The sequence below is a fragment of the Chroicocephalus ridibundus genome, chromosome 3, assembly GCF_963924245.1.
Source record: "Chroicocephalus ridibundus chromosome 3, bChrRid1.1, whole genome shotgun sequence".
Classification (NCBI taxonomy): Eukaryota; Metazoa; Chordata; class Aves; order Charadriiformes; family Laridae; genus Chroicocephalus; species Chroicocephalus ridibundus.
In genome coordinates, this window is record NC_086286.1 from 45620634 (window position 1) to 45646072 (window position 25439).

The 25439-nt window shown below is 35.9% G+C and overlaps 1 protein-coding gene across 7 annotated transcripts in view; it reads right to left on the minus strand.

The window, feature by feature from the left end:
• The window catches only part of RYR2 (ryanodine receptor 2), a 424514-nt gene that overhangs the window by 93279 nt on the left and 305796 nt on the right, over positions 1-25439 (minus strand). For 4 of the 7 annotated variants that reach the window (XM_063328959.1, XM_063328957.1, XM_063328956.1 and 1 more), the window contains exons 54-64: positions 23663-23741; positions 22928-23017; positions 21646-21783; positions 19850-19927; positions 18642-18717; positions 16055-16181; positions 12982-13097; positions 11395-11459; positions 9270-9391; positions 5959-6008; positions 802-862 (exon numbers count right to left, since the gene is read on the minus strand). In XM_063328959.1, coding sequence (XP_063185029.1) covers positions 802-862; positions 5959-6008; positions 9270-9391; positions 11395-11459; positions 12982-13097; positions 16055-16181; positions 18642-18717; positions 19850-19927; positions 21646-21783; positions 22928-23017; positions 23663-23741 — 1002 coding nt within the window. The remainder of the gene's footprint in view (positions 1-801; positions 863-5958; positions 6009-9269; positions 9392-11394; positions 11460-12981; positions 13098-16054; positions 16182-18641; positions 18718-19849; positions 19928-21645; positions 21784-22927; positions 23018-23662; positions 23742-25439) is intronic. The other 3 variants (XM_063328961.1, XM_063328960.1, XM_063328958.1) reach the window with 1 other exon arrangement.

Below are 25439 nucleotides of genomic sequence, written 5' to 3' on the forward strand. Positions count from 1 at the left end.
CATGCAACAGCTGAGACATATTAATTGACCATGATCACGACTCTACCCCATAGCAAACGGGAAGTAAAATTTGTTCATTTAAGCCACTGCGAAGATACTGAGTAAAAAGAACTATCTGCATGTAATCCGGTCCATTCTTTGAGAGTAAATGCAAAGTGAAAAAAAGTTATCGTAAATTACCACAGAGGTAGTTTAAACTATGTTTTGTTTCACAACTGCAAAGATCTAAAAGCCAAGTATCAGCACAGATCGTTGACTGTATATTTAATGAAAAGCAACATATTAACCTCCAAGTTTGTCTCAACCATAAACCTCACAATGGTTCAAGCAGCTCAATTTAACTTAAAAGTGCCACTGAATTTGATGTAAAGGTTTGGTTTTTTTTTTTGTTCAAATTAGAACCTGAATTAACTTTGTAACACAGACGTTCTATGACACAGATTTGCTGCACTCCACATGTATTTAACTCCTGAATTTTTTGATTAAACAGTGTAAACAAAAGAACAAAATATTTCTAATGTTATTGTGGTTTTGGGATGGTACATGATTAAAACCAGATGAACTAACAGCCATCAGTTCCTGGACACCATTGATCCAAACTGAAGTTAAAAGTGTAACCTACAAATATTATCCTGCCAACCTCTAGTAATTAACTAGTAATCACCCACTTTGCAATGGGAATTCTTTTCATTGCTACAAGTTCGTCAAATTCTGTAGCCTTGCACAGGTAGCTCAAATCTGATTGCACATTGTTTTCTTAAATTATTTTCTTCATACTTTAGAAAATATATTCAGGATTACCTTGCATCCAAGGTCTGGCCCAGTATGTGAAGACAGTTGACTATTGATGTTGCATCATTTCCTAAACAGGGAGGAAAATTATCCACCAATTAAGCTGAGCATACTATATAGCATACCTACACTCTCCTAACTGTATCTCTGGTTTTAATGAAAGAGTAAATGACACAGCAGAAGAGCAACGGAACTTCTGCATAATTTTAATATCCAAGTTAAAAAACATGCAGTTTATTGTCTTACCCTTGTTTACACAAATGCAGTAACTAGAGGCAGTAAAGCATCTCTCATTAAACAGCTGAGGCAGTCAAGATGGAAGCACTTAAACGTGGGGTTAATTAGAGCTGCAGTGTATTGTCTGGTTTTCATTTAAGTTCCATAACTTTTACTTTAATTGATTCAAGTTTATCTGAACATTTATCTTCCCCCTCTCAGTAACATAAAAGCTGTTCACTTTCGCAAGCTGCTATTGCATGAAGAGAACATTTATATAAAATCAAAAAGGTTAGCTCCCGGCAGTTACCAATAGGCTGCAGCCATTTATAGCAGGATCAGGTGTGGCCCACATCAGTAACAGTCTCTGACATAATATGCATCTCCCATAATCAATTATTTTTTTCACACTTACAAAGGTAAAAAGAGAACTTACACACAACATGCCTTGTATGCATATGTACATCCCAAGATGTTGCCATGTACAAGCTACCTCTAAGATGACTTTTTAAATCCAGGGCACATTTAGGCTACACAAATTTGACCCACAGCTTATTTAATATATTTAGGGTTTTTGTAAAAATCTAAATCCCTGCAAAAACGAAAATACCTTTTCTTGCTTCCCTATATATTTAAAGTGTCTTAATTTAAAAAAAAAAAAAAAAAGAAAAGAAGAAACAAATTGAATGTTTGAGATAGAAATCTATCTCAAACAACTGTCATCTTCATACAGTGTACTATACATTCTCACTGGTGGTTATTTCACTTGAAAATACAGGAAAAACATACAACTAAAATTAGTAGCTGTCTCTGTGAAACGGAGACTTCACAAGATAAATCGCAAAGATGGAGAGGCTTATTGCAGCACTGAGAATGTTGTTCTACACTATCAAATTAGGAGGTATTGCTATGGTGTTCATCCACAGTAGATTAAACAAACCTGAACCCCAGCTTCCACGGCTGCCCCTGGCCAGGCAGCCTCACCCTCTTTGCCCTGGCACTGGTGCTCATGCAATGATACAGTGCGCAGATGAGAAAGCTGAGGTGGCCTAAAAAAATCCTACCAAAAAAAAAAAAAAAAAAAGACCCCAAAATATTACGTTTTTTCTCAGGTCCTACTTTTTTTCCTTACTATTTTACTGCTGTGGTGAGACGAACGCCAGTGCTGATGAAGAAGAAAGTGCTAATGACAGCAGGGATGGAGGGAAGTACTCAAAGCAACCCAGACTTAGACTGTGGATTAGACTGTCATGAAATAGTATCTTCTTCTTTGCTGTGCAGGTGCGCATACACTACATGCTACAGTGCAGAGAGATGCATACTCCAGTTTCTGGAAAATTTACTTTAACAATCTATTTATACCACGTAGACACAATTCAAGAGCCACATATTCATCAGGAATGAGGTCCTTCATATGTTGCAACGAGATAGAAGGGTCAGAAATACAGCTAGTTATTCTGAAAACCAGACAAGCTTTAGCCAAATCCCTCCAGCAAATACTGCAGCGTGGTTTGTTCAACAAACTAGGGTATCACAGCAGAATTCAGTGACCATGATAAATGCAGCCCCCTCAATCTAAACTGATTAACATACTAGAGTTTAGACAGTTTTATCTATGTAACACTAAAAACAGACTTTCAAAATTATGAAACTTCTTTTCTGGAATGTCTCCTTCAGACAGGATTTGTTACAGAATCTTAGAAAATGCAACTTGCTATGAAAGACAGGTTTAGGTTCAGTGGAAATTCTGTGTCTTGCTTTTGTTCAATGTCATGAATTCAGTTCTTTTAATTGTGTTTCTAAAACAAAAACCTACCAAAAAACCCCAGTATTTTTTAATATTTTACCTTAACATACCAGTTCAGACTCAAAAAAAAACAAAAAAAACTTTTAAATGGAACATTTCAAGAATCATTTTGCTTCCAAACTGAGGTCAGATGTCAATTTAAGAAAGCCATCTTTGTTTTTTAAAATGAGTAATGAAACCTAAAATGAGGGTTTTTAAAATGAAATTAGTTTTATTACTATTGCCAGTATTTCACAGTGTATATATGTACCTTCATTAAATGAAAAATAGTCTTTCTTTTATTAATTAAAAATATTCTTGTTTTTCAGAAGGCTGGAAACTAGATACAAAACACTCTAATGTAGAACGAACGTGCAGTATATAAAATTTCCGTTGCATCATAAAAGGGGAGAAGGTGATAATTACAATCCAACAGGATAAAAAATGAAACAAGAGCGGTTCCTTAAAGGAACTCTTCACATAACTCAAAACCATAGAGGCTGAAGTTAATCAAATACTAAATCCCATGAGTTCAAGAGGTTTTAAGGCTAAAAGTATCCGAGGGAGCTAGTATAAATATCAGGTTGATGGTTGGATCACCATTCATCGTGTATTACAAATGCAGTTGATCCCATGAACTGCACAACTGAGTTTCTGCAATAGTCTGAGGTGCAGTCCTATGTATTTTAGAAAGCTGCATTATTATATCAGGAGGGAAGAACTGTTGCTGTATTGCAAAAGGGCTATGGATATTGATTCCAGGATGCCTTACTGGAAGGACACTTATAAATACAGGATGTCGTAGGCAGAGAAAGCCTTCTGTTTCTTTTTAGGATCTCCTCTGATTAATTTCTCTAAGTTACCAAAAATGAGTGAGAAAACCAGGCCTTTCTTATCTGATGTCTTAGCTAATTTTTTTTCTGATTACTTGGGTCCGTATTACCAATATGAAGATTTTTTTTTTTTTTTGAGAATTACTTAGATACTTACATAGAAAGAATGCCTTACTGGAGATTTAAACAATATAAAAAGTGAATCAAACTAGTCATATAAATTTGTTTTTTAAATTGAGAAAATATAAATTCAAATGCTCAATTCCCCAAAATTGTTCACTACAATCTTTCAAATTCAGACCACTAATAATAATGAAAGTAAAACAATGCAGTCTCACTGATGCACAGCTACAGCTCTAAAACAGTAAATTATTGGGGTCTATTTTCACAGTGTAGAGAAAGAATAATTCCATGATGAACTTAGCTATCAAATGTGATTAACTGTTTAAATTCACTCTGGATGCTTAATTTCCCATTTTATCAAGACTTGTATATACAGCTTAAGCTACATGACTTTTACTAACGACTTTCATACAAGCAGCTGTATCTTCAAAAGTACCATTCAAATTCACAATAATATAAACTACCTATATAGCAAAACTATATAGCATTTTGCTATTTGTTATAGCAAACTCCCCACTATCCATAAAGGTTATTATTGAGCAACTCTTGCTCCTTCAAGATGCCTCCAAAACACACTAATAACTTTCTAGGCACCAGCTGTGCTCAGAGACTGTCCTCATGAGCACTTTCCCCTCTTCTACATAGGCCTTGTCTCTGCTGGAGTAACTGCAATTCTTTTGATCAGGTTTTCTAACACGACGTCAAGGTAAGCCAAACTGTAAGGTGACTTTGATTTGAGTTAGTAGGTCCACAGTAAATGACCAAGCTCTATAGTCTTATGGTGACCTTGTTATAACTCATGGAAAAACTACAGTACACTCCTGTGTTAGCTTAAAGATTTTATATTCTGTTAGTTACTGCACACTAGGAAAAAAGTTAAAAACCAAACTGTAGCCATAGTGAATACTCATCTGATCCCATCTGACTTATCTCCTTCTACCACTTGAACTCAGCCAAACAACAGGAAATAAGCAAGTTGAGATGTGGAATCAAAAAGGTGTTTTCTTTAGTACTAAAGAAAGTTACATTGACTTAGATTTTTAACTTCAACTGTTACTCATTTTAGAAAATAGAGTCAGAAAAACAAATTCACATGATAACAAAAAAGATTTGCAAAATTTTAATAGTATACCTGACCTAGTTCATTCTTTGAAGGAACAACATAGGGTATAGAACAGACCTTGTTTGTGACATACTCCACCCTTCAGAAAAAGATGCAATAATGCCATACTGCTGCAGAAATAACTCCATTTCTCGTATGATCTTTTGGCTTTACAAGGCAAACCCACTCAGATCATCCCAAAACCTATTTAAAAGTGATATCCCAAAATAACTTCTGATTTATCTTCTCAGTTTAATCATTTTCATAACAGTCTGTAAGGTTTTAAACATCACACTGATGCAGCAAGTGAGTTTCTTCCCTTCAAATTGAATGAAATATGTAGGAATTGAGTTAGATGCATGTTATCTTAATCAAATTCTAATTCACTAGATAATTACCCAATTCGCTATGTTCATAGATGCTGAAGTTTGCAATGCATCCATCACAGAAGCTATATATGCATAGGACGTACTATTTCAACTATCCTATCATCATGGTATAAGAAAAAAATTGCAGAGCAAATGACTGTGCCACACATTGCATATCATGTATACACTTGATACAGACTTCAAATTTACTTCAATTAAGTGATTTTCACATGGCATAAAACAAACACCGAGCTCCTGCTAGATTCACATAATACCAGAAAGATAGTATACATGCGTATGTGGAGTCAAGCACATCTGGGAATAGTTAAGAATTCCACAGAACATCACTAAGCATTTCAGCCCACCAGAAATTTTCCTTGATGACCTTCCAATACAAATGTGCAGTTCTGATGCTCTGTTTTACCCAAATGATTTAGAATAAAATAAAAAAAATAATATTTATAATTTTCTCAGCAAAATTCTTTGATAGGATAATGAAATCCAGGTATTAGTTAAGACACGCAGAAAACTAAACAAAACACCTCAAACTGATAACTACAAAAAGCTTTTTATTCCATCTAATAAATTCTGTGATCTACCAGCCTAAATGATTAGTGGTCTGTGAAGACCATGCATTCCAGCCATGCAGCATGCAACAAAGCAGCACTTAACACAATGCAAAAATGGCAAAGAAAACCAAGTGATGGCCATGCTAGTATTTGTCAAGGGTCTCCTTACCAAACAGTGAAATCCTATGCCTGACAAGAACTCCAAGTTTGCAGAACAGGCTGAAGACAAAAGAAAAATAAAAAAGAAGAGAAGGGAAAAGGAAAAAAATAAGGGAGGGGAGGGGGGGGAGAAGAAAGAAAAATAACAGCTGATATATGAGCAGGAAAAGCAACATGATGTCACGCAGAAAGAATCAATTATCTGAGCAGAATGTGGGACAGAGTACTAAAGAAAGAGTTTTTAAGTGCATATCCTTAACAAACATGGTTAAATAAGCACATATTGTAATTAAAGAAACAAAAACAAAAATTTAAAAGCAAAGCTAATTAATATAAAAGCGTCCTATATGATAACCCACAAAGAAATAACCATCAAAGCTTTAAGAAGTAAAATGTGGTCAGTGTGCGATTCAGGATACCACTGACAATTTGAAAACAAAAGATAAGGAAATCAGATTAATTGAAGTGTTTGATGGCAAAAGTTTAACTAGTCCAATTTGGATCTTGTCATCTTGAACACAGGGAGAATGTCTTTTCAAACACATTGCTTTTTAAACATTGCTTAACATGAGAAATAGCCTGTTACAGGTTAAAAACCAATAGAAATGGATATGATCAATGACTTCATTTCACACATTTGAATTACTTCCTGTGCTGATGAGCAGTGCCCCATTCAGAACAATGAAGATTGAAGTTTTGTGTTAATTCATAGAAGCGAGAACACACCGCCCTACCCAAACTGACCTGGCCTCCAGATTTAGGAGGGGTTACACTCAATCTTCATAATCCAGTTCAGTCTGAGAATTTTCTTGGAGAGCAACATCAATTTTCGTGTTATTTTTGATGCTGCTAAACCCCTCATCTATGACAAATGACATGAAGAATATCATGTCATTTTATTAAGTTATTTAATTACTAAGCACACAGGCTAGTTGTCAACCTCTGATTTAAAAGCAAAAGACACCATAAGCATGTCTGCACAGTTTATGTATGAGGTCTGGACATCTTGTTCCATTGACAGGCAAGAGCATGGTGCCAAATGGAAACATTTATGTCCAGAATCAGAACAGCCAGGTTAATGTGGTGTTGAATCCAGCTAATTAGCCAGTGCACAGTGATCCACTATAGCAACAGCGACTGCTTTATTTTAGAAATGAGTCTGGTTGGTGCATGTTCACTGATCTCTGTTTACTTTTTATTCCATGAGGCAGACATATACTATATATTCTTTTAAGAGAATCCTGGTTCACCCAGTCCAACAGGAAAAGCTGTACAGAAGCACCTTAGCATGATATAAATCTTGCATCCATTCCAACGAAGACATTAAATAGCTCACAATCTTATTTTTTTAACACACAAATGTTACTCAACTGACTGTAGCATTCAGCACATGCTGTGTTTTCACAAAGTCAGACTGAACCTATTACCTCCAGTGAAATTACTTTAGGTTAAATAAATAAATTAAAACGTTCAAATGGCCAGTACTTACACTGATGTCCAGAACTAATTTTATACACGTGAAGTAGTACAAGGACTTGTAAAATGGTCTGATGGATGAGAAATGCAAAAAGCCCAATCCTAAAGAGGCTAGTTACCAATAAGACGGAATATAATGCAACCATATTTCAGGAAGAGGTCTGACCCGTATTTGCCCATAAAACAGAGCCAGATTTAATGTATTTCCTGAACACAGAATGGTTATTGCACTTGTTAACACTGCCACTGCGTTATCAATACCCCAAATTATACTCTTCCGTAGCTTAATGAATGCAAGCTCCTCTTCATTGGAAAAAGAAAGCAGCCAGGAACTGCCCTTAGCTTGAAGAAAATCCTACGTATGAGTTGCACTCAAACAAATCTAAAGGGAAAACTCAACAGAAAATCCAAAATTCAGCTTTGGCAAACTCCCTACAACACTGTAGGGGGGAAAAACAAACAAACCACCACAAAATAATGTTGGAAATCTACTAAAATGACCCAAAACAACCCTTTAGGAAATGGAGCATGTAATGCAGTTTCTATAAGCTTTGTGTCTCGATAATTAAGAAATAAACTGCTCAATAGCACTCCTTATAGCTATCATTCATCCAAGGTTTCCTTGTGTGTGTTTTTTCTTCTCTTTGGTCGACGCTTCTGGATAGCGAGTAACTCAATTATGTATGGCAGCACCTCTGATCCTTTCTACCTGTTTAGGAATCTGACACAACTAGACAGCATATGTGTAGAAGTCCTGAATCTATGCAGCGTGTATGCTGATATACCCATGTTTGACATATTCCAGAAGGACGCGGTTTACTGGCATGACTTAACAACTGTGAAAATACTGTTATCCAGGACATGACAGACAGAAAAGGAGCAGCTCAGAGTGGAGAATTATCTAGATGCATGCATTTTGAAAGAGTTTTTTTAATTCTTTGAAGAATGCCATTCAGCCAAGCTGACAGATCAAATTAGTCCATGAGATGACATGGGGTCAAGACAGCCATTACTTACTTATGCTTATTATTGTTGCTAGAAACCTCACTCAGTATTCACACAATCTTGCAAACCCCACATACCTGTATGATCATCAATTGGCTGTCAGCCTTAAAGAACAACAATTGAGTTTTGCATGGTTCAGTACCCAATAGGAACCAAGAAGGCAACCATGCTACCTGTACATTACAGGTATGCAGCAGGTCCTGTGTGAAGCTTGTAGTCCACCTTACTGAACAGGAAATATGGGTTTCAATTCAATCAGAAGTGAAAACATATCTTAGAGAGATGATCTAAAAAGTGGATAACTTCAGAGAAAGGATCAAATGGATATTTCTGTCATACTAGTACTGTTATTGCTATTCAGAAAACCAAAATGCAGCAAGAATGCAACTCACTCGTTTTTACTTTTTATGGTGGACAGTAATAAGGATACCGAAACTCAGTTAAAAATAAGTTTGGCTTTTAAATCTACTACAAAATTTTGGCAGGAATAATGATTTCGGTATATACCTATTTCCAACAGTGAAAACTGACACACAGTTGTACAGCCTGTGCCACAGACTGCGCAACTGATGTATTGTTGCACATAATGCTAAACTTAAGTTCCCTGCATGCCAAAATCATCACCACTACCTTTAAAACCGCATATAATCATAACTCTGTACTCCTCTCTTCATTTTATGTAATGAATTATCCTAACAGGAAAAGAAAGTGAAAAAAGTTTAATTGCACATTCATAAAGATATTTCTCCGCCTCCCACTTCTCACTTTCGCACAGTCAGCTGCTGCTCTTTAAAGACAAACACACATATGCATACGCATTAATATTATTTTAAATTTTACCTTGTCACCATTTCTTTCTCTTTATTAGAGGCATGGCCTCCACTGCTGAGAGGCCTACTTGCTGCAGATAAGAAATACAGGCGATGATTTTTAAAATACTGATCGATCAAAGGGAGCACAACCTGAAATTACATCAGAAAGAAGTGATTATCTCAGGGCTTTCTTTACTATGTTCTGTATTACTCTTTGTAAGTTACAATTAAAGACAGAGGTTTCAAAAGTATGTTCTGTTTTACAATCTCTATGTATTTTTTGTTTAATGTCTATTCTTCTTTGAATTTATTTAGTATTCAAGGCACTTCAAACGTCATCAGGAAAGGCAGCAGAAAAAAATTACATTATCTCTGGGACTTGATTTGTGATTTTTTTTTTTTTTGAGGAGGAGTGCAAAACAGAAAGTATAATTTCATTTTATCTCACAATTTAAGATTTTTCGAGTACCACATACCCAGACATAACTATTGCTATTCATGCCATTTAATGCAGTTTAAGAAAAATTCACCTACAACTGTCAGAGCACTAACAGCACTTAATTCTAGATGCTATTAAATAAAACTTCCAAAACATCCTCGCTTATTAAGGGCTTGTCCACAGTTCTCCTGTTTACTTCATGTGGTGACCATTACTTAGTGCCCACTGCAGGTGTCAGACAGGAGGAGATCCAAAATGAACAGCTAATAAGAAAATCTGAAATTGCTTCCTTTTAGGAGCGTGGTTCAAAAGAAGGTGGAATGCTAGCTTCTGAGGCAATGGACTTGGCAAATAGTACCGCATGGAAGTACTGTAAGGTATTGATATTACAATTTAATTCAAGGATATTAGGATTTGAAAGTGCTGCAAACAGCTGCCTCTGCTTATTCAAGAATGAATTCAAAAAGCACTTTGAATATGTAGACACCATACAAGCTTTTACAGGCAAAAGGCAGAAGCAGATTTCCTTAATTTATACCACGCAAAACCTTCTTGAGACCAAAAGGAGAATTGGGCTGACAGGAATTTAATGACTTTCAGCAAGAAGTGCAAAGTCCTGCACCTGGGGAGCAATAACCCCAGGTACCGGTATACACTGAGGGTTAACCATCTGGAAAGCGCTTTGCAGAGAAGGACCAGGGAGCCTCAGTGGACAGCAAACTGACCATGAGCCAACTATGCACCTTCACTGCAAAGGTGTCAACAGCATCCCGGTTTGCATTAGACAGAGTACTGTCAGCAGGTCCAGGGAGGTGAGTCTTCCTCTCTACTCAGCATTGGTGAGGCCGCATCTGAAGTGCTGTGTCTGGTTCTGGGCTCCTCAGTGCAAGGGAAACATGGACATACTGGAGAGAGTGTCCAGTGAAGGGCCACAAAGATGATTGAGGAACTTGAGGATCTTTCAAATGAGGAGAGGCTAAGGGAGCTGGGACTCTTCAGCCTAGAGAAGAAAAAGCTCAAGGAGGATGTCATCAATGTGTATAAATATCTGAAGGGAGGGTGTACAGAAGATGGAGCCAGGCTCTTTTCAGTTGTGCCCCATGACAGGACCAGAGGCTGAGAGCTGGCACAGGTTTCCCAGAGAGATTGCGGAGTCTCCACCCTTGGAGATATTCAAAAGCCTGCTGGACATGGTCTTGGGCAACCTACTCTAGGTGACACTGTTTGAGCAGTGAAGTTGGACTAGATGACCTCCAGAAGGCCCTTCCAACCTCAGCCATTCTGTGACTCCGTGATGGAAACACCAGCATGGTTTTAAAACGAGGAAAGAAATAAGGAAGGTGACACTAACAGATACATAGCTATGTTAATTCCAGTAACTATTGCTCACATTTATCTGCCTGAGGATTGTAAGAGAAAAATCTTCAGAATTAGACTAAGCCACTAAACAGAAACTATAGGGAAGTTATGAATAACATACTATGAGTAGTTGCGTATCATGAAGGAAGGAAATAATAAGAATATAGTCCTGTAATTTTTTCATCTATACTTCATACTAAAGTATTTTCAAGCTATTTTTATTACGTTTTTAATTAATAAAATAATGAACTTTACACAGAGAAGTGCAACTAACAATAATCACATTCACTAACAAATGCTTTCTCACTTCAACTACTTACTATGTTGATAAAGAATAAGCAAAGATATACTGTACTTTGGCAAAAAACTTGATTTCTTGTTCATATGGGAAATGCTCTCCTTTGCCTCTGCTGCCACCATCTGCAGAGAAAAGAAAATTAAGCTCCCTGTCATATTTCCTTAATTACAGTCTACTCTGCAAAGTCTACACTATAAACAAAAACTGGTCATCTTTAGATGTAGACTGAAGATACCACAAACAGTATACACACTAATTAAAGTGTCATTTTATGATTCCCTCATGAAAAGTTACAGCAAATAAAATGTGTAAAGAAAAACTGTACAAATCTTCATAAAAGTCTAGACATCTGATAGTCCAAAGAGATATACACTTTTTTGTGAGATGAAAATCTGGCCCTATATTTGTATTTTTGTAGTTATTCAGAAGCCTAAACTCAGGTATCAATGCAACACCTTTCTCCAGTTCTTCACAGGAGGAACAGAATTACGGAATTTTTACTACCTATTTGTGGACTTTGTCTAAAGAACAAAAATAATGGTTAGAACTACCGAACTGAAATTAAAATTGCTTCAGTTCCCCCATTATCATAAAAATCAAATACTCTTTACAGACATAATCAGGTACAGCTCCCAGACTATTTATCCTTTATTTATTACCTTCTTTTTACTAACCAATATTAATATAAACAGTATTTTTTCCACCAGTGTTTTGGTATTTATTCATTATAATTCTTGTAGTTATGCCAAATCTATATAATTAAGTAGAACGAAGCCATGATAATCAGGTATTAGCAGCAGAAGTAACCCAACGAGTTACCAAGGACAGACTTTTGCTACTTAAGTAACCATGGCATTTAATAATTCATAAATTTGATAATTTTCACTTTAAAACTAGATAGGCTTTTGGATGAGCATTGATTTATTCAATCTCCCTGTTGTTCCTGCCATTAATACTGTCGATTACAGCATCTATGCCTAGACGTGAGGCAAGATATAAGTTATGTGACATTGAAACTCCCATGGTCACACAGAAGCTGTATCTGGCTAGGTTTTTGGCTTTTACTGCTCATGTAAGAAGCTGACTTGGGTCACCAAACTTATTTTTTTAATCTTTAACAAAGGCAGATCCAGCTATATCCTTCCTTCATAGCACTGTTGATGAAACATGCTGGTATTTGTGAAAGAACATTCCCATTGTAGGAGTTTGTTAAAGAGGTTTCTCTACTCGACTTCCTCCTCCAGAGAAAATTTCATAATGGTACAATTGACTGATTTAATTTGCTCTGTGAAAAAGGGATTTCATGTGAATAGTAAATATTAATGTGCACATGTGCGAGATTATGAATTTGTGCATAAATGCAAGGGCGCAGCTAGCTTTTTTTTTCAAAGAATTAAAGTCATTATAAATTTTGGCTGGATGCTTTTCATCTGATGAATAAATATGGGATACTGGAATGAATATGTGAACTACGTAACTTTCCAAAATTCATCATCTTCGCCAACTATAAGAAACTAAAGGGAAAACTCCTAGTCCAAGAATGTCTCTTTTTTTTTTTTTTTTTTTTGAAGCTTTCTAGTTGTTTTGATAATATCAAACATCTTAGTCAGTAATTCTTAAGAAAATGCACAAGGAGTACTGTACCAAACTCCAGAATGTACTGATGGGCTTCATCCACATATCTTATAAGTTGCTGAAGGAAACTGTAGGCAAAGCGTTTCTCAATGGAAGGGGTGTCTAATTCCAGGTCCTTAAGTCCTCTGCAAAAAGAAGCAAGTCAATTTTCACACATGCAGGATTCAAAGTAGTCTTCCCACTCCATGTAGTCTGACGCCATTTTCTCTAGTAATGATTAACTGCTTGTTAACATAAGAATTGTTCTGTGTCTGAAGTAAACAGTACGTTTATGCTTATTTAGGTTTTGAGCAATTTGTTAAGCTACAACTCAGATTTTCCAAGTAGAAGCTTACAGTAAAATGAGACTAGTCAATCAGATTAATACAGCATCATTATAATTTCTTTCCCTTACTTGTAAGGTATTATTGTCTTATATTTCCCTCCAGGGACTGATTCTTGGGTGAGGGAGTTTTGAAACTACCAAAATACTTTGATTTAAACAATCAAACCAGAAGTAAATCTAGTCTCCCTCATCATGACTATCCCCAAAAGCCTGTTTGTAATGGAAGAACTTTGAATAGCTATGCAGCCTTTGTGAAAAATCTGGGGAAAACCTAAAGAAAGTGATGGAATTGCATTTTACCCTTTTCAATATGTTCTATCAGTAAGTTACTAGTTTGATACGAAAAGTGTATCTTCTTTCAATAAGTGTGAATCTGGATAAAGGAGACAATGCTGGAGACCGTAAGTCTCCAGTTAGTAATTAATGGGACATTAAGAAACTTCGGGCACAGCTTGCGAGAGGGCCACCTGGATTTTGTAACTCCTAAGAGGAGGGGACTTGAAGAATATGAGGATTTGGAAGATTCGAGACAGGTCAGTGGAACTACACTAATGATGGAACGTGCAGGGAAGGAGGACTGAAGAAGAGCAAAGGGGAGAAAAGACAAAAAGGGGTATAAAAGGGGCCAGCCACATGTAAACCAAGGCCTGTCAATACAGTTGTCTGACTGAGCCCTGCACTTCATCCCTAAAGTCTGTCCTGTCCTCTTATTAAATCCTTTCTTAGCTATCTCTCTGTAATCTCACTCACTATCCCATGTGTATGTGTGTGCTGCAAGAAGTGCCAACTACTGGCAAGACCAGCATGAGCGAACACGGGGCCAGCAACTAGAGTCAGACTTGGGGTGTAGGTGCCCCCAGGCCTGTGATGCCAGCAACAGGGGTGAACAAGGGTCTCAGCATCAGTAGTTGGAGAGGCCACAGCTTTTGGGAACGTCTCTATGGGTCCATCCTACAGGCTTTGAGCCCAGAGTGCCAGCTACTGCAGGGGACTGGCTTGACTGGATTTGGTGCTAGCAATTAAGAGTCAGACAGTGGGGGACATAAGACATCCCTGCCTTACGCAGGTGTCTGCAACTGGAGCAAGTGGGAGTCACAGCTGGCAGCCACTGAGGTGGGAATGCTGTGTGTCCGGAAAAACAGCTAATGGCGGTGGCGGGGAGGGAGGGAAGTGTCAGTAAGATGAGTGAGGGGCTCAGTAACAGCAGCTGGAGTGGGACCATGAGTCACAGGCCATGTTCTTGAGTGCCATGTGCTTGGCAGGGGGCAAGTGCTTGTATCTTTCCCTAAACCCAATGTGCATGAGGGTGCACAAGACTAGAATGGTCACTGTCAAATAAAAGACTGTAAAGAAATGCGTGCAAGGCATATGTGGCAGAAAGTCAAGTGGTAAGCAAACCAAAGGAATATATGAACCAAATGTTTGTTTGTTTAGACAGCACAGTGGTCACAGGAGCAGCAGGTACATTGAGTTCAACTTGATAGAAAGACCATTTCACTAGCACAGGAGGGTGTAGCTGTGTCAGGAACTATTTACTAGATGATGGGTGTGCCCAAGATAACAGTTATCTTATCCTTCCACTCCTCCCGAAAACCAAAAGCCACGTTTAACTTGTGTTTAAGTTAGACAGAAATAAAAAGGATTAGTCAAAAAGGAATGGGTAACCTTGAATACAGCAGAGGAGTCTTTTGTCATTTTGACAAGGGATGAGAAAAGAAACCTTTGCTGACTGACATCCTTCTTTGTACATCCTACTCCAATGAAGGAAAGTAAATTGAATTGTGCCAGCTACCCTGAAAAATTTTACCTAAAATTATTAGATTACCTGTGGGACTCTATAAAGAGGCTGAATTTCATATGTGATATAAAAGAAAGGAAGTAGGCAGATTTTAAGTAGATGGGCTAGGCTAATTAATTCACAATGATTACTTAAATCCATCTCTGTGACTGTTTCATTCACTTACTAATGCTCAAGTCATGCAAATCTCAGATACGCTTTCAGCCTTTACTAGTGACTCACATTTCCTAAGCCACGATGATAAAGCCGACAAGCCTCCAAACGTAATTAAAATTTTATTCACGCTGCATTTAGTAGGTGAATATGCCATATTAAAACCAAAAGGAATTATGCTGTTATTCTGCAGAGAATAGCATGTATACATACTGAATTATGAACGTTGTCTTGTTTACTACATTTATCCACTATTATTACATTTACATGGTGGATTTTTTAAAAAAAGCTTTTTAAAAAATCACTTTTAACTTTTAAAATATTTTAATAACACTACAAATTAACTCAGTTGAAAGGAATGAGTAGTAGATTCTAGAATTAAAACTGTCTTATCAAAGCAATTGCCTAGAAATTCTTATTGAGAGATGCCTGCACCCGACCTGAAATTAAGACTTAATAATTCTATCACTTGTAGAAAATTAACAATTTCACTAACAGTTGTATGTATGGAAACACACCAGAAAGAAAAGGCATGCTGCAATGTTGAGAGGAGAGACAGAAGACATGCAGAGATCCTGGAGAACTCTGCTTGTGCCTTCCAAAAACCCTGCTAATAATCCCATAATCCATTTCTTCCTTACAATGTTCTATATGAAGGAGCTCATCCTTACTCCCGAGTACTGAAACCTAAAAATGACCATAGACTTTTCTTGTCTTGTACACACACACACAAAAAAAAAGAAAAAGGGCTATTGGCAAGGAGTATTAGAAACCTTCTGTGGCACTAATACTGAACAGAGAATTACCTGGAGACAACATATCCGTTAATCTGTAGAAATTTCAGAATATCCTGTGCTTTTTCTCTGTCCTTGGCTTTTTCTTTGGCTGTGAGTGTATCATAAGGAACAAGAAGAGGATGGTTGCCGCCTCCTACTATGGAACATCAAAAGAATTAAAAAGCAGTTAAAAGAGTTATCTGTTGACGTGATGCATCCTACTGGGACAGTAAAAGCACTGTAATAAAAATACATAGCATGTTACAGTAAAATCTACTCTGAAATAAGAACAATGCACTTTTCTGTTACTTTACACAAACCTAAAAAATATCCAGATAGAAACTTTAGACATGGCTGCTAACAGTTCTAACATAATCGGTCGTTGCAAGTACCAGGTAAATATGTTGAACCTACTGCAAAAACTCTTGAAGAAAAAAAATGCTTAACTGTTATGAACAAGTATTATAATTGCAACTTAATGTAACGAAACTGAAAATATTTCAGCAAATAACACATCATTTCATAAGAAAAGCAAGATAAAAACAAATATATAACCATACACAGAGTCCTGCTTTTAAACATTCTGATGACAGCAAAAAGAGTTCAGAGTTTAGCAAGATACATACATATCTAAAAGTATATGAAAATGATACAGTTCTACTTTATAGTAATAAATTAAAGACAGAAAATTAGAGTACATTTATTCAAATGTGGTTCAGACAACTGTCTAATCTGATCTAAAGAATGCTGCAAAAACAGAGAGGTAAACAAAAAAAAAATGCGTTTGTATAGCTTATAAATAGCTGATGTCCTGATACGTCTCTGAAGGCAGATAGTTCATTTGGCAGGAAAATAAAGTTACTATTAGTAATATAAATATCTGCATAAAAAGACACGTTCTTAGGATTTCACCTTCTAAAATTACCACCACATAGGCAGAACACAATAAATTCCTATGATAATTGCTACAAAACCCCAGGAAAGTGCAAGGGTAACGATCAGACTTATCTCAGAAAAAATACTTCAGCAAGTCTCTAGTAATATTTTAAAAAAAGGAACAAATTATCTCTAGAAAATATTGGAGACATATCCTTAAGTGAGTTTGTAAACCACGTATTCTAAAATTTTCCATTAGTCCTGTTTGAATCCATTTAACTACACCCAAAATGGCAACCTAGTGGGCAAGTGTGACGGTGGGTTTTTTTGTTTGGTTTGAGTTTTTTTAGGAAGTACAGCCTCTAACATTGGCATGACTGGGTTTTATTCTATTATCGCAAATGTGATCTAATTCCACCTTATTCCAGCTGAAGACAGACATGCAAAATTGCATGCATGTAAGTGTACATGCCCTATCTATGAAAGTCATTAAGACTGTAATAGATCATCCAGTTACAATTAATACACGTGAAGTGTTCAGTGGAGGGGAATGACACTTGCAATTTTCAGGTGGCTAACACACATTTGTCAATGACAAATACATTGACGTTTCACACAAAGAAACTCTCTATCAGAAGCTTCTCCTTCATTCACTATAGCTGCCTCCAGCCTTCTCAGTACTATGCTCCTTTGCACAACACTACAAATACTATAAAGTGTTCTCAGTGACAAAAATCTGCCAAATACAGTTCATCCATTTAAATACCTCGTCTTCATGTTGCCTACGATTTCCCGGACTTAGCCCATCCTGTGGCTACTTACCCTGAAGAAAGTTTTTTCAATAAAGTGTATAAAAATTAAAATAAAAGCTGTGTTAAGGGGAAATATAATTTAAGGCATGGAAATTCATAGTGATTTATCAAAGGCACTTCCAGTTGAAACTTCTTCATAAAAACTTAACTACTGTACCTTTGCTGGAAGCTTACAACTAATAAAAAAAGCAAGCATACAATTAAAAAAAAAAAAAAAACGGCCAAGTTTGGTGCAAACAATTAGACTTGACACTTTTAGAAAAGGCAAAACCCTAGCTTCAGTCATTTTCAAATGAGAACTTGCTGTTTATGCAAATATTGTTTCCTCCACGTGCAAATATAATGTTATCTGCAGAAAAAAAAAATAGCTTTAACATAAATAAAGACATTATTTTAACACAGAGGGAAACCAGTAAGTTACACAATACACGACAAAATTCGTCAGGTAAGCAGAGATCATGGAGCACGTGCAATTTTTAGGTGGAATCAAGAATCTGTTCTACGTTTACCCACTTGTCAATTCAATATGTGATACATGCAGTTCTTAGTAAAAATCCTTTTAGATCTACCTGTAATAAAAGAAGTAATTCAACTTAAGTCAGAGCCCACTGGGTAAGAGCCTGGAAGATTAATTCTAGAAGAAAAATGAATTAATGTAGCTTAAATTTATTTACAAGCTTTGACTTCTCTTCCTTTGATACATTTGAATTGGCAAACCACATCAACAGGAACTGTTCTATTCAGTACTATAAAAACTTCCAGGCACTAAAAATCACAAAATATTTAATTAAGAATAGCTACTTCATTGTTTCTTCGTCAATTTAAATTTGCTGTTCCTTTTTTCTTTTCCCAATCTGTTTTCTCAAATATATGACCTAAGCTAATCATAGAGAACTTAAAATACTGTAAATACCTGTAGTTAACATTACCTTTTGCTTCAAGTTCCATTTTCTTTTTCTTTGCCCATATGTTATGGTAGTTTTCCGCCATCATCTCAGCCATGGCCTTAGGAAAATAGAGAGCTTAGTGATACATGTTGCAATGCTTAACCCCCAAGAAGGACAATTTTCTGGTTGATATTAAATAACAAGTTTTGTTCTCTGGGAGTTTCAATACAATTACACCGTAATGGTTCACTGAAAGTGAGTTTTTATTGAAAAATTATGATACAGAATTTGGGAAGGATGGGCTTATGTATACGAATTAGGAACCTGGTGCTGAAGAGAAAACTGCTAATTCGAAAAAGGAGGAACCACAAAGAGGACTATAGTTTGGAAAGAGCACTGAGGTGTCAGACGGGGACTTGATTCTCAAAACAATGCCAGTAAGAACCCCCTGAAGGTTCTGGTAAGGGCAGCAAGCCAGAGGACTGCATTTTAAAACAAAGTTGAAGAATCTAACTTTGAACTCTTAAAAAAAAAATCTAAACCTGAACTTTAAAGATATTAAACATTCAAAAAAAAAGTTAAAAATTACATATAGTTCAATTTTAGAAACTCAGATCTCATTAGTACTTAACATGTTTGGATATTTCCTGAATTACAGTATCAGGGCAATTAATACCTAAAACTGCATTTCAATTAAATTTGCCTAGCTTTTAAATAACAGATTTTGAAGCTGGTTTGAAAGAACTATCAACTAAAAATATTGTTCCAAATAACAGCAATCTACTGAAAGATGAGGTAAAATATTAGCCCCAACTTCTTCGCTCTGTTTTCTCATAATATTTGTTGTAACAATGGCTCCTGATTCTTATTTCTTCAGTTTAGAAAAAAAAGAGCAATGACAAAATGTTTTGGGAAGATGGTGGAGAAATGAATGATAAACAGAAACAAGCTGATGCTGCAAGTTCTTCTAAACAGGATTCTCTTCAAAATGACGGATGTTCACAAAGAGAGCTGGGAAAATCAATCCAGGACTAAAATAAACTTTGAAGCTTTTGAACATGAACCACGTTTTTCAAAGAAACAGAGGATCAAAGAGCAATGATGAAAAAGAACCAAAAAAAAAAAAGTCAAACCAAAATCCAGGCATATCAAAGAAAGTAACATAAGGCACCAAATTTGTTTAAATTAAACTAGCAGAAAAGAAAAGAAAATGTAAAAAAGGGTAGGCAGATTAAGTACTTCTGACTTACATGTAAGTCTCTGGAGAGCGTGACGTTGCTCATGTCAATTGCTCGAGGAGTGTAACCATGGGCTGTATCTACAGAGATCTGAATAACAAGTGTGCAAAACAGTGGAGTTATACAAGCATTTGATATGAATAAGTTAACATTAACAAGATCCTGAAAGTAATGAAAGAACTTAAGGAAAAAGTCAGTTGTATATCTCTAGAGAGCAAAAAGAACCCATGTAGCCCAACTGCAAACACCTCAAGGACGGTAAACTTAAGCAAGATTTAAGGAAAGGTCTCCATACTTTGTTCCCAAAGACAGACAGCCATCAGACACAAATCCCCCTCATTCAAATGCAAGTTTCACTTGAACTCATTTAAGATTTGAGCTCATTGTGGGTAATGCTTTAATAAGGTTATGAATAAACCTCTGCGTTTTCTGGAATTTTTTTTTCTCAGCAGGTGAAGTCTCAGACAATCTAGTTTAAGGGATATTCAGGCAAAAATCAAACTTTGAATTTGGCTTTTCAACTCTACTTCTACATACAGGAATACAATCTACTAAATACATAGCTTTTTCCTTCTGTCCCTCCTCCCCACTCAGAAAATATCATCATTTTGTCATTCTTTCTCTCTACTGCCTAAATTTGTCACAGGTTTGCTTGTTACATTGACACAAACGTTTGAAGAAGGATAAACAATGACGGAGATTCTCTGGATGGCAAGCCACTGATGCAAGAAATGTGGCTACAAAAGGGGCATTGCTGGGCTTTCCACTATGGATTCTGCTGTAACAGATGTCCCCCACAGGTATGTCTTCCTTTAGAAAGATTGTTCCTATGACTGATATTATTTTCATATGCATATTTTTTTCCTAATGTCCAGCCGAAACCTACCCTCTTGCAGCTTGAACCCATTCCCTCTTGTTCTATTGCTGATTACCTGTGAGAAGAGACCAGCACCAACCTCTCTACAATGTCCTTTCAAGTAGTTGTAGAGAGTGATGAGGTCTCCCCTCAGCCTCCTCTTCCTCAAACTTCCTCAAACAGAGCAGAGTGGAGAAAAGAGGGAAAGATTTTTCTCCTCCATTTTATTTCCCCCATCGGTTTGGCTCCACGCGTGTCTGTGTGAATGGGAGAAACAGAGATTTTCTCCCCCCCTCAGTTTAATTGCATAGTGTATGGAGCTCTAAGAGAATATAGTGTCAGTATTTCTCCATTTTATCCTTACAACATTTTGATTTAAGAAGACTATTCTAAAGGAAAAAAACCTATCTTTAACATTTTCAGAATTTTGGCTACAGATGTAAAATTTATGCTGCATTAACATTGATGTTTGTATTAATTTTCCTTAAAAAAAGGAAATATATATTTATTTATATAAATAAAAATAATTTATATATCTACCCTTATCTATTACTCTACACGCTTAAAGGCATCCATAGCCACCAAATTTCAAAAGATAGTAGACTAAAATCATATTAATACTCACTACTAATGCATAATCACCTACTGATGTAAATAATTCCCCTAAATAATGCAGTTAATTTTAAACCAAGTGAACAAATACATTTCTATTTCAGTTTTGTTCAGGTGTTTTGAAAATGTTTATTAACATATTACTTTAGAACAGAGAAAGAAAGTTCCAGCTTCAGCGAATAGAAATCCAAACCCATTATCAGAGTTGTACAATTGCTTGTGAAAAATGCTTTCACATATTTTTATGCTACAGGTTTATTTCATTACTTATAAAATCAAAGATTGGAGAGTAGATTTTGCATGCCTGTTTTTAAAATAAGTTTTTAATAAAATGGCTCACTTGACTGGTTTGAGATATGCGACGCGTCCGATTATACAGTGCCATGGAATCTCCCTCCCGTGTTCTTTCAATTCGCCATCCCCATGCCAGCATAGTTTTCAGTGATTCTTTGATTGGCCATCGATAAATTTCTTTCTCCTAGAAGAATGCACATGTAATAATTGCCTCGTTTATTATGTAGCTGTACAGAGCAAAAAATAACTATTGCGCTTTTGCCTGGTTATACTGAGATGCAAAGAAATGTACTAAAATCAGCCCTTATGGCCCAGGGATACTGCAAAGAAGCAAATAAATCATATAAGATATTAAAAAAATTATTTATCATTTCAGAATTGGGCAGAAGAATTCTGGCCCTGCAGGAAGATGATGATCACAGGGATAACCGTGTTAATGACATGCTCAGATATGAGCTCAAAGGTGGATCAGTAATTATCAAGAGTAATGCAGTGTTTTGCCTGCTAAATGAAACAAAAAACCATGATCATAGAATCATAAAAAAAGTCTATGTTAGAAGGACCTCTGGACGTCATCTGGCTCAACCTTCTGTTGAGGTCAGATAAGCTAACCTAATGGGGCTATCAACGGTTATCAAGATGAGGTTATCTAGGGCCTGCCATGTCATGCCTTTAATATTTGCGCTGCTGGTGATTTCACCACTTCTCTGGACAGCCTATTCCAATGTTTAAGTTGTCAAGATAAGAAGGATTTCCAGAAAGCATTTCTGCTGAAGGAACTTAAACCCATTGGATCTTGTTCTGCCACTGTGCATCCCTGTGAAGAGAATGCATCCATCTTCTCTATAATTAGCATTTAGGTACTGGGAAACCGAAATTATATCCCCATCAGTTTTCTCTTCTTTAAGCTGAACATAGACAGTTCCTTCAGCCTTGCTTCACTTAACAAGCTCTCCAGCCTTCTAATCATCTTTGTGGTCTCCTCTGATGGAGACCAGACAAAGCCTAAACCTAAGTCTTCACTAAGCAAGCAAGCATTCCTGTATTACCTTAGTGTAAAAATATACTGGCAATATGACACTTCAGTTTCACCATAAATTATGCCATGTAAATTCAGCCATAGGAGAAAATAGGTTGAGTGGCCCGTTTATTGTACAATAAAACCCTTCTGTCTCTTTTTGAGATTTTGAGGAAGGCAACAGTCATATATTAGCTGATTTAAACTTTAAATAAATTTTTAAAAAGGGTTGTAAGCCCAAGGTGATATTTTCAGAGTGAATGAAGCAATCTTTCAATCACTCTGGATCAAGAACGAACAAATTCCTTACCTTTTCAGATAGTAACTTATATTGCTTCATTAATGGTTGCACTTTTGCAGATTCAGAATATGTTTCACCATATGTCCATCCATTGGCAAACTGAAAACAGTAATAAGATGGAAAAAAATGGGGAAAAGCAAAAAATTATGAAAAATCCTATTTTTACTGGTACAAGGAACTGAACAAAGCCTCTGCAGAGTTGTTCTCTTAACATTTCCCTTCTACTATTTTCTCAACAATTTCTCAACGAACATTTATATTATCTACACAGAATGCAATTAACTATGTAGCATGCCATCTTTTTGAAAATTAATGAATACACAAAGCTAACATTTAATACATTTTTCTTTTAAACATTTACATAGAGCAAAATATTATGCTGCAGTTGACGAACCATTTTTAATTCTGGACACAGAAACCGCACAAAGGAATAAAAACCCTAAATACGATATTTAGTTAAAAAATTGAAATTTGAAGTCAATGAAACTCTTAAAGAATTAGTAAGCATATTTACTCAAAAGACAATGATAAAAATAAAGAAATGATGAAACGCTATTTTGAAATACTCATGGGCACTTACAGAACTTTCCCCCAAAACGCATTTCAAGAAAATATAGGTTTATACCTTACCTATATACCAACTTGAAGCGTTATGAAAAATAATATTCAGAGTAAAATATTTTGAAGATGAAATGGATTCAAATAAAAAATCTGATCTTGCTTTAACAGGAATATAGATTTTACCTTTTCCATTGACCATTTGTCATGAGAGTGTTCTGCGTATTTGTTAATGAAATATTCTAGCTTTTCAGGGATTGTAATGCTGAAAGTGAAGAGGAAAATAGCCATTATACCACACATGCTAAAACGTGAATGCTTTTGTTTTGAAGAAAACTTTCAAATAAATAATTAGTAGTGTGTATATCTATTCAAAGCATCTTACTGTGCTCTGTTTCCTCACATACAGTTTACTCCAAGCCCCAGTTAAATAAAGAGAAAAAAAAAAAAAAATAAATCTGAGTTACTTAATGAGCACTGAATGAGAACCACAGTCGTCGTAGGAAATTTACTTTTTCGACACACATGTGCAGGGAAAAATCAATGATACCGAGCACTCATGCTTCTTGTCACACATTTCTATTACTAACATTCATTTTCTTAAGATCAAAGATATAACTGTGACCCATCAATTCAGAAACACTGTGGCAATTTATAGCGCATGTCCATTATAAACTAAGCGTGCTAACAGTCCTTTTTGAAACACATCATAAATTTTATTATAAGCTTGAAGCACTATAATTTATGACAACTCAAAAGTTATATGCTCAATGCTTTATTTTTCAGCACCCCGGTGAATATGAAAATATTAAAATCCTTATTAAAAATAGAAAAAAAACCCACAAATAAATACACTAGCCCTTCAACAGGTGTACAAGATAGTGCAAAAGTTAATGTTTTTAAGCAGTAAAGGAAAAGCAGCTATCCTTAACTGTCAAACAAGCATCAGAGACAGAACCCTCTTCCAAAAATAATTTATGAAATACCAGTATTTTTCTGCATCTGCATTCCTACAAATGAAAGGGAACAATTGCTTCTCAATCGCTTATGAAATAGCAAAATCTTCCCTCCTAAAACAAAGAATTGTGGCAGCAAAAGTGTTACAGTGCCATCTACTGCAAAGCAGAAGAGTCTTGTTTTCAATCTTCAGTCATGGAGTGGGAAAAAGCAAAAATGTAAGACAAAATTACATCAGAGTAACAGTTTGCAAGAGCCTAACCACACACAAAGGCCAGAAAATATTCATCCAGCATGCTTATAATTTTTCGTACTGTTTGGAAGCGTGTATTTTGAGGGGAACTCTACTAATAATACTTTGAATCATTTCAGAAGTGCAATAAACCGACAAGCACAATACAGTCACATTATCTATAGCTTCGTATAAATCGGTCTAGGACTAGTAAGCAAGGTGATGCAGGATTTGCATGTTAAAAGAATATTGGATATGTTGGAAGTGACACTGAAAAAAGTAGGGCTTTCTTTGTCTTGAATCATCACAAAACTGTAGACTCCTACAGCAATGAGATGACTGATGATTTAGGCAATATTAAGTAACATTTTCTGAGCTTTTAAAATATATTCTTGCTATCTACAATTTTCTTCTGAAATGACACCAGATAAACTCATCTTCGATTAGTTAAAGGATAGTATAATAAATATCCTTGCTAAATTTTGTTAAATCTTCATATATCTTAAATACATCTTAGAGAAATTAATTTTAATGGTCACTGATGTGATTTCTATATTCCAGTCTAGATTATGGCTTTTATTACCATATTTCGATGTGCATACATATACAAGCATGCTGTAACAAAGGTATCAATCTATTGACGATATTCTGTGTTCTGAATGTTAATACAGACAGAAAGCTCACAAAGACAATTGAAGCAAATGTCCTACAAATGGCATTTCTCAAGATATAGCGCATAACCATACTGCTGTAAGACTATTCTACACAAAGGAG